At 47.4% G+C, this 12,598-nt stretch overlaps 1 protein-coding gene across 1 annotated transcript in view; it reads left to right on the forward strand.

Moving 5' to 3' along the window:
• The window catches only part of tmtopsa (teleost multiple tissue opsin a), a gene marked incomplete at both ends in the record, with an annotated part of 46,245 nt that overhangs the window by 6,059 nt on the left and 27,588 nt on the right, over positions 1 to 12,598 (forward strand). The window contains one exon of the mRNA XM_080010459.1: positions 3,256 to 3,584. Coding sequence (XP_079866585.1) covers positions 3,256 to 3,584 — 329 coding nt within the window. The remainder of the gene's footprint in view (positions 1 to 3,255; positions 3,585 to 12,598) is intronic.

Consider the following 12,598-nt stretch of genomic DNA (forward strand, 5'->3'; position numbering starts at 1 on the left):
CTTTAATATCCCACATGTTTGATGTGCCTTTTGGTATCGTTTGCAGTGCGACTCCAGCCCAAACATAGCTGGCGGCTGACAGATAACGCCCTCTGGGAGTCCCAGCGTCGTGGGCGGGCTGCTCTGTAGCTGTTTGGATTTCCCTCGCGCATTTGAGTCTTCGCGAGGCGGCCGCGCAACTGAAATTCACGGTAGAATACGCGGTGATTATGGTGTGGATTTGTTGAATCGACACAGTTCAAGCGCCTGCGCCCTGGGGCCTGTGAGGTAAAGGCTTTTCCGCCGGCGTCCATCTCAGTTAAAGGCTGGGGTGGTTTCGCTATCGCCAGCAGTCGTAAAACACCGGCGCCTTGGAAGGGGGAGCTGAGGCGGTAAAAGCCCGCAGCGAAACAGTCTGAGGCCGGGGAGAAGAAGCTCGGCGGCATCCCTGGAGGCACCGGCCGTTACGAAGCAGTGAGCCCTCGGGTCGTACATTTAACTCGCTGAGGAGACGCACGCCTAAGAGCGCACACGCAAGAACACACACACACACACACACACACACACATACTGGAGGTAGACACACACACATGTTCAGTATAACTAATATCTTCGACTGTGCACAGTCCCATGTCCCTCGTCCCTTCTTTTAAGCTCTTTTTGCAGTGTCTCTCACTTTTTTCTCTGGCCGTATCTCTCTTCCTTCTTTGTGCTGCTTGGCTGTGCCAGCTGTACCGTAGTGAAAGGTCCACTTGGTGAAAACAAATGTAACGCCGGGGAGGATTCCGGTCACACAGGCGGCACCCAACCGGGGCGGCGGTGGTGCCCTCGGCGTGGCGCTCCCCTCGGAAACGGCCGCCGGCCCGCCCGGCCTCGGAGGTGACATTATTTCAACCTCATCCCTTTCCAAGTTTACCTGTCAAAGCACAACCCATGAATTATCCATCCAATTATCCATCCCATGATGGAGGAGAAGGTTTTTCCTCCGTGTTTCTGAGTTCCTGAGCACATCGTGACAATTGCCAGAGCTTCTTTTGCAGATGGAACAAGGAGATGGATGGGTTATGGAAAAAAGCGAGGGTGGTTGTGTGTGTGTGTGTGTGTGTGTGTGTGTGTGTGTGTGTGTGTGTGTGTGTGTGTGTGTGTGTGTGTGTGTGTGTGTGTGTGTGTGTGTGTGTAAGTGCGCGCGCACGTATCATTGTGGAGTGAGCACTAAATAATCAGAGTGGACTTTTAATGTGCTCCTTGAAAGCTTCCATGTTGTCTCCTTTTGACTGTTTCATTTTTACTTTCTGCTTGTGATTTACGCTGCACCTGCTTGTCAACCGAAAAATTCCGCCGTTGCCTCCCCGTCCCCGTTGCTAGCCAAAGTTTGACGTTGCTGCTCTTTAACTTTCGCAATTATTTGTAAAATCATAGGTGCTCTGGTGCCAAAGCTATAAAGAATAAAGCCCATTCTAGCGGCGCTTTTGATCTCTGCAGAAAACACTGTCACTGTGGTGACTGTGCAAGCCTTCCAGTTGCAGAGCAGATAAGACCTCTGATAGCGAGAGAGAGAGAGAGAGAGAGAGAGAGAGAGAGCGAGAGAGATAGTGTGTGTGTGTGCGTGTTTGTGTGTGCGTGTGTGTGTGTGGGTGTGTGTGTGTGTGTGTGTGTGTGTTTGCGTGTGTGTGTGTGTGTGTGTGTGTGTGTGCGTGTGTGTGTGTGTGTGTGGTGGGGGTATTCGTCATTCGCTATGGCCTCATTGGGTTGTCACCGTAGACGACGGCAGAAAATCACATCATGCGTCGCATCAGTCCCTTGATGTCCTCGACGCAGTGGGACGTTCAAAGTTTCTGGTGATTTCCCGGTTTCTGGGAAAGTGTTTTCGAGTTGCGGTTACTTGGTTTGTGCACGTGCTGGTGGGTGGATACTGTATTGTTATGGGTGTTTGTTTTTAAGGCAGGCATGTTTGCACCAACATATACCACCACATATAAGCCTTTCTATCCCTCATTCATTTACCCTCCCAAGGTTCCTTCACCTTTTTGGTTTTTTTTGGGCGGAGTTTTTCTCTTTCTACACAATGGCTCAACTGAGAGAGGCCCCCACACGGAACACTATTAAAAGCAGGTTAGAAACCTTGCTGTTCACTACAGTCTATGGCTGAGTTCTGTGTGTGTGTGTGTGTGTGTTCTGTATGTTGTGAGATTTCTGTGTGTGTGTGTGTGTGTGTGTGTGTGTGTGTGTGTGTGTGTGTGCGGGTGTGTGTGTGGGTGCGTGTGTGCGTGTGTGTGGTTGTATGTGTGCGCGTGTGTGTGTGTGTGTGTGTTCTGTTTACTGTGAGATTTGTTTATTCTGCACTGACTGTTCTTATCGTTGCACAGACATTTGATATATTTTCTTTGATTGTATTTCTCTGTAAGGCACATTGTGTCGTCCTGGTATGAAATGTGCTTTTTAAATAAAGTTTGACTTGACTTGACTAGGCAGGATAGTCCAAACGCTTAAAGAAAAAGCGAGTCAAAAAAAACAAAAAATAACATTTTCCTAAACAACGTCATCATTATAGTGGGGACACGCCACCGAGAAACTTTTTTTAATTTGCTAATTGTGTGTAATGCATCTGCTTTACCAAGAGTTCACTGGTGCCTTCATGGCTGGGACTCGTAAAGCTCTCTGTGCCTCGTTTACACAGATGGACTTTCACAAGGACGTTCAAGTCCCAGACGGAGTTTGCAAAATCAGACAATCTTAAAATCTGTCAGCTCGGTCAAACTCTTAAAAACTGTCACCTTATTGTTAGACAATTGTCATAGATGTAGTAATAGTAGTGGTAGTAATAGTAGTAGGAGTAGTTGTAGTAGTAGTAGTAGTAGAAGTAGTAGTAACAGTAGTAGTAGTGGTAGTAGTAGTAGTAGTAGAAGTAGTAAAAGTATTACAATGGGGCGAGGAGCCACTGAAGAACTTGGTCCCTATTTCCCCATCAAGAGCCTGCTCCTGTCATCAGCTTCCATTTGGTTTCAAATGCTCTGAACCTCTTACAATCAGCAGCATCACACTGCTCTGGGACTCGAGTGGGATATCCGAGGGGTTTGATGTTATCCTATGTCTTAAGTCTTGTCTCCCATACTGTGTGCTCGAATGTCTGATCGCGTGTGATCACCGTCCTGCTAAATCCTACCGGGACGATGGAGGGAAAAAGTCTTACGATGTATCCCTGGCATAACAGTGAATTCCAAACAAGACCGACCTGACTTGGTTCCTGTTAAAACATCTTTACCTTTCCATCTGCAGGCATCGTGTCGCTGATCTCGCTGGCCGTGCTCTCCTTCGAGCGCTACAGCACCATGATGGGAGCCACCGAGGCCGACGCCTCCAACTACCGCAAGGTCTCCCTGGGAATCGCTCTGTCCTGGGGCTACTCCCTGGTCTGGACGCTGCCGCCCCTCTTCGGCTGGAGCCACTACGGCCCCGAGGGGCCCGGCACCACCTGCTCTGTCGACTGGACGTCCAAGACCGCCAACAACTTGTCCTACATCATCTGCCTGTTCATTTTCTGTTTGGTGGTGCCGTTCCTGGTCATCATGTTCTGCTACGGCAGGCTGCTCTACGTCATTAAACAGGTAAGTCTCGACGGTGCGGATCGGATCGCTGCGGGACGGGCTCGTAGATTAAAACAGTTTGGGGTTTCGTTTTCCTTTTTGTTTTGTTTTTTGGTTGTTGTTTTATCCCAAAACGCCACTTTTAATGTGCCTGCCGAGTAACTTGAAGCTTTGCAAGCGGGGTTTTACAGCGATGCTACGTTGTAATTCATAATGCAAAAAAATTATATTCGATAAAATGATCATTGGTTTAAGGCCAGAGGAGAAAAACAGCACGGATTCATTGTTTGGGGATCACTCGATTTAGCTGCTGTGTTTAGTTTCGTCTGGTTGTAAGGAAATTGAAGCAGTGTCCAAGGTGCCGCAGGAGTGAGTGGGGCCTCATTTTCTATATAAAAACAAAACGAACCAAAACAAACAAATTAAAGTGTTGAAGCGGGTGATGCACTACCAAAATCTTTGCGGAAAAATAAACATGTTTTTGATGCCTTCTAAGTGCAAAATAAGCGGTATAAAACATTGCCAAAAATAAACAGCATCACAGCATTAATAAATTAATCGTGTCATATAGATTTAATTATGGGTTTAGTCACCTGAAAGGCGGATCCCACCACAACCAATGGAGAGAACACATAGAGGAGCACATGCGTAATACAAATTCATTGCATGGCTGTTCCTCACAACAAAATAATCAAATTATGGTATTTTTCTAAATTAAATAATGTCATGGATTACCACTTAAAATTGACTCTGTATTGGTTACATGGGGTGTACATGTGTATTGATACAACACAGTTTTTTTAGTTTTTTTTGTTTTTGATTCTGATTGAATTTCTTTCAATCAGTATGATTACGCATGGAAGCCAGATGTTTCAAACTCGGTGCTCGATTCAATTTTCTGAATAGGGCATATCATTGAAAAAAATTTGATATCCTTATTTTGAATGAACGGCAATAGCAAACTTATTATATTTGACAATCATAAAAAAAACAAATAATCCAAAACTTCAAGCCCAATGTTCCAAGGTAAGGCATAAACCCATCAGATAATGCTTGCGTGGCGGACCTTTTTCAGCGTCATTACCCCCTTGATTGTCTTCATGACCACCCATTTAATCTGCTCTCCTAAATGGGATGCTAATTAAATTATACTGCAGTGATAAACCATAAACTCTGCCCATATTGCCGTGGAAAATATCACAGCAGGTGCCGTTCCCGTCTTGCAACTTGGCAGAGTAGCCATAAAGTCCAGTAATGAATTCTGTCTATTCTCGTCACTGCGTAGCTGCTCAAGGATCACCTCCCGAATAACATACTGCACGCTATTTGAAGAAATGCCCCATTAAGCATAAATTAATCTCAAATTAATATCGCTATTTTTTTTTTTCCTTGGAGTCAATTCCAAGCACTTGGCTTGACTCCCAGTGAGTCAAAAAACAATAATTAAAAATATTTAAAAAAATATGGGTGTTTTTCGTTTAATGTCTAGGAATTTGAAAAGCCTTGTTTTCCGAGTCAAGGCTGAACCGTAATGTGTTTTAACTTCTTCCAACATCCCGCCTCGCTTCCGAATGGTTTCTCCTGAAGGGGACGGGATATTGGGGCTGAATGCCGCTCTTCCTTTTGCTTTTTTTTTAACTGGCCTGTGAAGTAACTGACATTCGGTTTTGCCCGTCTGTCCTTGACCGCATGACTGTCAGAAGGAATATGATGGGAGACGGACTGAAGGCTGCACTGCTTCTCCAGGGAATGGTTCGCGCAAACAATGTACAAAGACACACACACACACACACACACACGCGCGCACACACACATGCACATACGCACACACACACACACACACGCACACACACACACAAACACACACACACACACACACACACACACACACACATAGTGCCACACACACTGAAACGCAAGCTCACACACATATACATAAGCATACACACTTGCATGCACACATGCAGAAGCACACAAACATACACACAACCCACAGACACATAAGCAGGTACATGCTCACACTGGCACAAGTGCGCACACGCATACACGCACACGCGCGCACACACACATACACATCGACAAAAAAAATACAAAGACAAACAAAAGTCCCAGAGCAATTTTTACAGGATTACAGCCCACTCAGAGTCTGTAAGCTTCATGTGTGTTCAGATAAACAATGCACTGTTTAATCTGCTGTGTGTGTCTGTGTGTATAGACATGTTTGTGTCGGTGTGTGTGTGTGTGTGTGTGTGTGTGTGTGTGTGTGTGTGTGTGTGTGTGCACTATTTCTTCCCTGAAATACACTGACACTCAGTCTGCTGTGAGCAGGAATGAATTACAATACACAGCCACATCAATTAAGTGACAAGACGAGACGCTGCCTCTTGTTTGTTGTTCCTTTCAGACCCAATGAGAGCGGCTCAGTCCCTCTTGTTCTTCTGTTAACCGCTCTCTTTCTTTCCCTTCTCTCTGCCGTGACACCTGTCTATTCCTCTCTTTTCTTATAGTTCATGTGGTCTTTTTACTTAAACATTTATTTTTGTCGTTGTTGTTGTTGTTGTCGTTGTTGTTGGTGGGGGTGGTGGTGGTGGTGCCCAAACATAAATCGAAGCGACAAAGTCTCTTTTTGTTTCTGATTTTCACCACAATCGTCCGCGTTTCTTCCTCTTTCTCCCTTTTTATTTCCCACCGTCCGTCTCATCCTTTCTGGTCCATTTCCGTACCGTTCTCGTGTTGGATACAGAGTGTTGGGTCTCTGTTCGATGTCGGCCAACACATTTATTTTCCTCCCCTCTCACTCTCTCTCTCTCTTTCTCATTCGCTCTTTACAACTCCTCTGAACTTGTCCTCGAATATCTGGCCGGACAATCTCTCCTGGAAGCCCGGCTCTCGCTCGCCCTCCGCCGCAGGGAGGAGTGAGCCGTGTTCCTGTCTGGTCGTGCAGCATAAATTGAGGGGTGTTTTCGTCCCGTGGAGTTTGGTGCGCTACGGCTTGGGAGGGAGGGGGGAGGTGGTCGGAGGAGCCGCTGGAGCTCCTCGTCCAATAAAGCCAGAGAGCCGACAGAGTGGAATTCCCCGATCTAATAAAGCGCCGCTCACCAGGGCCGGGCCGCGTGGGAATAAGCCAATCAATTCATCTCCCTGATTACCTTGCGGCAAAGGATAGAGCGACGGGGACCGGCCGGCATCCGTAAAAACGCAACACATCCGGCCGCTGGCGATCAGTCGGAGAGGAAGAAGAGGGAGGAAGAGGGAGGAAGAGGAAGAGGGAGGAAGAGGAGGAAGAGGATGAAGAGGAGAAAGTGGAAGGAAGAGGAGGAAGAGGGAGGAAGAGGGAGGAAGAGGGAGGAAGGGGAGAAAGAGGAGGAGGAGGAGGAGGAGGAGGAGGAAGAGGAAGGAAGAGGAGGAAGAGGGAGGAAGAGGGAGGAAGGGGAGAAAGAGGGAGGGAGAGGAGGAGGAGGAGGAGGAAGAAGAGGAAGACAGACAGAAATAACAGTGTTAAGAAACAAGTGAGGCAGTCTGACAGACTCACAGACAGACTGGACACAGGTCCATTGGCTCCACCAAAAGTCATTCAAGTCAATGGGAGCTGGGCGTGGCCTCCTGGGCGTGGCCCCCTGGCTGCCAGCAGATCATCTAATTTCACTTCTTTCTTCACAGTATCAATTCTTTTTATATTTGCTGTGTATGTTTTATTGTATACAACACTCAAGAATTGTAATGATGTGGTTCAAAAAGAAATAAAACACTGCAATTATTTACCGAATTAAATTCAAACTTTTCCCTTGACAATGGGGAGGGGGAATACAGACTTGAGCATTCTTTATTACCTTGTATCTTCTTCCCCCGTCTCAGCCTTGAGACCCCACGTGGGGACCCTGCACACAGGGTCAAGAGACATCTCTAGGACTGATTAATTGATATAGGATTGATTGATTGATTTTTTTATCGAAACAATAGTTAATTGCCGGAAGATTTTGAATATGTCATCCTTCCTCCAGGTTATTTACTTGCATTACTAAAAATTATATTATAAAAAAATGCTTTCAGTAATCGTTATACAGAGCTGCCAAGTTTCACGATTTGGCCGTGGGGATTCACGCACATCGACCGGTTAACGTGCCACACCTCGCATTTCACACGCTGAGAATCCCAAAACAAGTCCAACTCAAAATTTTTCTTTTAATTCCACATAAATAGTTTCCTCACGCGCTTGGGGCCCGCCAATCTTCGCGCGGTGGACGGGAGATCCTTTCCGAACGCACGCAGACGCCCAACTTCCTAGTGGGAGTGGCAGAAAGCGATCCGTTGATTGGCAATCCGGCATAAATGTTCACCGTTGCTCCAAAGAAAACATTTATTGTATATGTATTTATTGTTATTTCCGCCTTACGGTATAATATTTTGGATATACCGATTTTGGATATCAGCCAATCCTGCTGCTTGGCCAAGAATTGTAATACATCAAATTAGTGATGCTGGGTCCAAAATAAATAATAATAATAATAATACTATAAAATAAGGACATTTGTCACACTCTCTACTTGGTGTCATCGCAAGTATTTGGGGACTTAAAAAACGAGGTCATGGGCCAAATAGGGTTCAGAACCCCTGCACCACACACACACACACACACACACACACACACACACACACACACACACACACACACACAATGGAGAGAGAGAGAGAGAGAAGCGGTAAGGAAGTGCAGATCCGTCTGAACACCTTGAAGGCAATCACTGGAAATGAACGTGTCAGGATGTTTGTGTTTGATTTGATTCCGTGGGAAGGGTTTCGGGGGAATGGGAGTGGCCATATTCAAAACACCCATTACTGGAAGAGTCACCTGGCTCAGGCGCCGGAGAGACCCGGCTCCCGTATGGCATCGGAACCACGAGGGCCATGGTTGGCCATTATCGCTCCCTTTCGCAAGTTCTTGTCGCCTTGTGCTCGCACTACTCTGCGTGAATTGCTGGCGAGAGTTTCTGGGGGTTTTTTTGTGTGTGTATTTGTTTGGATTTATTATGGGTGTGTGTACGTGTGTGCGCGTGTGTGTGTGTGTGTGTGTGTGTGTGTGTGCGCCCGTCTAGTTCTCTTCATTCATAATTTTGCTGTCAGTGATGTTTTTGTGCTCTGTCTGTTTCAATCTCCTCTCCCTCCCTCTCCCTCCCTCCCTCCCTCTCTCTCTCGCTCTATCTGTGCCCTGTGTCACACTGTGTCCTCTCTACAGATCACTCCCTTTTCCTCTCTCACTGTCCCATTACCATCCGCCTCCTTTCACTCCGACATCAGCCTCTCCCCCTTCATCTCCATCCGCGGACCTCGCCGAGATTTCCTTTCAGCCGCTTTTTCACACTGAATGCGACAATAACGACAACAGCTCACTCGGAAATCGGAAGTCCCGTCCATTTTCTATGGCGGGTCGGAATCCGCACGCAGAGAGCCCCGCCGGCTCACTGCAGTGCGGAGGCTTTTGTTTCCGCCCGGGGGTCGGGATGAGCGCCACATCTCAGTCCGAGACTGCGACCGGAAGTCACTGGGGCTGAGCAGCTGGCAAACTATCGTTGTTGGAGCTTGGTTTTAAAACAAACAAAGTAAGTTAATGATGGATTGGTTATTTTTTATGAATCACGCAAAATCCACAATGCTCTACGATGGCCCCCTTAGGGGGAAGGGGTTCCGAGGGTCAGATCTGTTGTGGGATTCAGTGCGAAGCCGGCTGCAGTCCCACTGTCCTATGGAGCGGGTTCCTAACATTTGCAAATGAATTCCCTGCTAATCCTCCCACAAGGTGTTGAATACTGCAGAAATAGTCACAGGCGTTGACGTTGTACCTTGACTAAAATCCCTAACAAGGGTCTATTTTGAGGGTCTTGCTGCTTTTGCCATTTCATTTTTTTGGTATTCTGTCATCATTTCTACACGAGCAGAGGTTGTTTCTGTGAAGCCTGTTTTCCCGAGACACTGTGTCAAGACACAGTCATGCACTGCTTCTTGTCTGCCGCTGGGGCGGCAGCCAGGTCCAGGGCCGGGGCCAAGGCCAAGACCGGGGCCAAGGCCAGGGTCGGAACCAGGGTTGGGGCCAGGACCAGGACCAGGGCCAAGGCCAAGACCGGGGCCAAGGCCAGGGTCGGAACCGGGGTCGGGGCCAGGACCAGGACCAGGGCGAGGGGCAGGGGCAGGCGCAATTTGTCTTGCTTACTTACTGTACGAAATGAAACAAGGTCAGAGGAGGCAGTGGATCAGGCCTTCAGCTCAGGTTGTTTACAGTTGAATGGAGTGGTGCGGCCAGGGAAGGACTGGAAGTAATGATCGGATATAAAGGACCATACCCCAGTGTCAGTAGAGACCCAGTCAGGGGAGGAATAGGAGCCACAACCCCTGCCAGAAAGGTCAAAAACTTTTAAAAGAAAAGCTGGAGCAGAAGTGAAACTTTGGCCCTTGCCATAACTTATTATTATAAGTGAAAGCAGGCATTGCTTATCTCACCTCCATTACTCAGTTGGATCGGTGTGTAGTTTTATTTACGTGAATAACATGTAAAAATAACTAATTCACCATGCCACTAGTTCTCAAGACAACGTGGCTCAAGGCAACTAATATGCAATCCTCTCGAAAAGGACATGTGGAAATTAGAAAGGAAGCAAATTTAATAAATTTAAATTAACAATGTTATAAGTCAAATGAATTAATTTCAGTAATACTTCAAATGAAGGACGAGCTCATAAGGCTGGGGAGGGATCACAAATAATGATTCATGACACAGAATACATTTGGCTACACTGGTCACACACACACACACACACACACACACACACACACACACACACACACACAGTGGAAATATTATAGGAAATATTTATACTTTTTAATAATTCAAAAAATATAATTACTTATTTCACATAACTGGATTTCATTTTGTCTTACATAAATAGAGTTCTTATCTAATCTAATTTGGACTATTCCATGTGAAACTGTAATTTGTAACCGCTGAAACGCCGAAAGCTTTAGCTCAGAGAAAAGTGAGCGTATTCTGAATCTGGGAGCCCATGCAATATCTTAGATTTCGTAGAACACCATAAAATCCAAAACAAGATTGGGAGGAACGGGAGGAGACGAAAAGGTGGCAAGCCTGACAGGAGAGGTTGCTTTTGTATTCTTTGGTGCCGTACTGTAGCTCCACTGGATTCATGGATGGGGGGCAACGGCGCAGCTGCATTCAACAAGAAAACACAGGCTCCGCTCCGTGGTGAAAGGAGCGGAGAGAATGAGGAGTCGCACCGCCTGTCTGGTGGATCCAGGGCGGGAGCAAACTCAAAAGAAAACTTGCGAGAACACCGGGGCAGATAGTCGCTCAGCTGTTGTGTAACAGTGACACAGAATCCAGATCCCAATTGGACCACAGCCACCGGCTACCAAAATGTTCTACTATCGCTCTCTCTCCCTCTCTCGCTTTCTCTCTCTCTCTCTCTCCACCCCTCCTTTTCACGCTCTTTTTCCGGCTGCTCTCTTCTCCGCTCGCTCGCTCGCTCTCTCTCTCTCTCTCTCTCTCTCTCGCATTCAACTTTTGTGATTGCCTGAAAAGCTGTAATTGGGCTCAGCTGAGTTGAAGATGAATTGCTGCTGGCAGCCAAACTCTCTCTTGGGCCTCAGAGCTTTCATGTGTTTGATAATATTTCTGTTTTAGAGGCGCCTGCGTGTAGCTCTGCGTGTGTGTGTGTGTGTGTGTGTGTGTGCGTGCGTGCGTGCGTGCGTGCATGCGTGCGTGCGCGCGCGCGTGTGTGCGCGCGCGTGCGTGTGTTTTTGTTGTGTGCGCCTCACAACCATAATGTTTATGTTCCGTGCATAAAAACGACCCGAGTTGAGGGTTTGAAATTTGAGTGTCGAGCATCTGATAACATTCCAATGGGTTTGAGAGCTGTGTATTTTTATGCGGAACACAGTTACAGGAAGCCAGCGACGTGAATTGGTTTGGGTTTAACAACTTAGTTACTCTGCGTACGGAAACTCTCGACGGCACAGTACCGGCTGCACTTGTGGCAAGAAGGGACGCGTCTCGGAGCAGTTCTACGGTCTCACAGTAGTTAAGCATCGTCACTTCACTCCCACCGAGCGTGACATATGATTTATATTTGAAGGCGAATTGTGGTCAAACCAAGTGTTCACCACAGTTGTGACAATGCTTAAGTCAAAGCCAACGTAAGACAACTCACTACCATCTTACTGCTCCCACCCCACGGCCAACGGCATCCCCACCCCCACGTTGAGTGCGTGGGTCTGCCGTAGACTCGTTTGCGCGTACACACAGAGGATGGTTTGGGAGGCGGCGGCGGGAGCAAACTTTACCGCTGCACACTGTGTTTCAATCGGGAGGATTTCGGATGTCAGCACAAAAGTACGATTGGTGGCAGTCGTCAAAGCCTGGCGCCGGGACCCTCCGTCAAATGACACAACGGTACTGTACGGAGCGTAGGTCTTTAGGCGTAGTCGTAGATCTCCCCCTTGTGGAGTCCCGACGCCGGCGGTTGAGAGAACCTTACAGACGGGACCCGATGCCCGGGGGGAGATGAGTCCTGAAGTGACACTCAACAAAGACGCCGGCAGGAGTAACCAGCAGTGCCACCACTTACCACCAAATACTCTCAGGCAGCAACGGGGATGGGATCTCTGAGGGCGCGGCAGTCGATGTGAAATGAAGAAGAGCGGTGATTCGAATCTCCCGACGGTTTCGTGACGATGACAAAAAGTCGTCTTCCTGTCTGAACCTCCGCTGAAGCTCCGAGTCCCTGACGGCCGGTGTGTCGGGACTTTTTTTGATTGCAAACAAACATCAAGGAAACCGTGCCCCCGCCCACAACCCTTGGCACAAGCATCTTCTCCCAATCGGCATTCCGCATGTTGTTGTTGGTATTCTTCTTTCTGCTCTTCACTTTTGCTGAAGGTAATTTAAATCCAAGGCATTATAGGCAGGGAAGGCTTTTAGGGAATAAATTGTTGAACCGCTTCAAAGGCCGTCGAAGCTAAAAAAAAAA

Source organism: Zeus faber (assembly GCF_960531495.2).
Source record: "Zeus faber genome assembly, chromosome: 12".
Taxonomy (NCBI): Eukaryota; Metazoa; Chordata; class Actinopteri; order Zeiformes; family Zeidae; genus Zeus; species Zeus faber.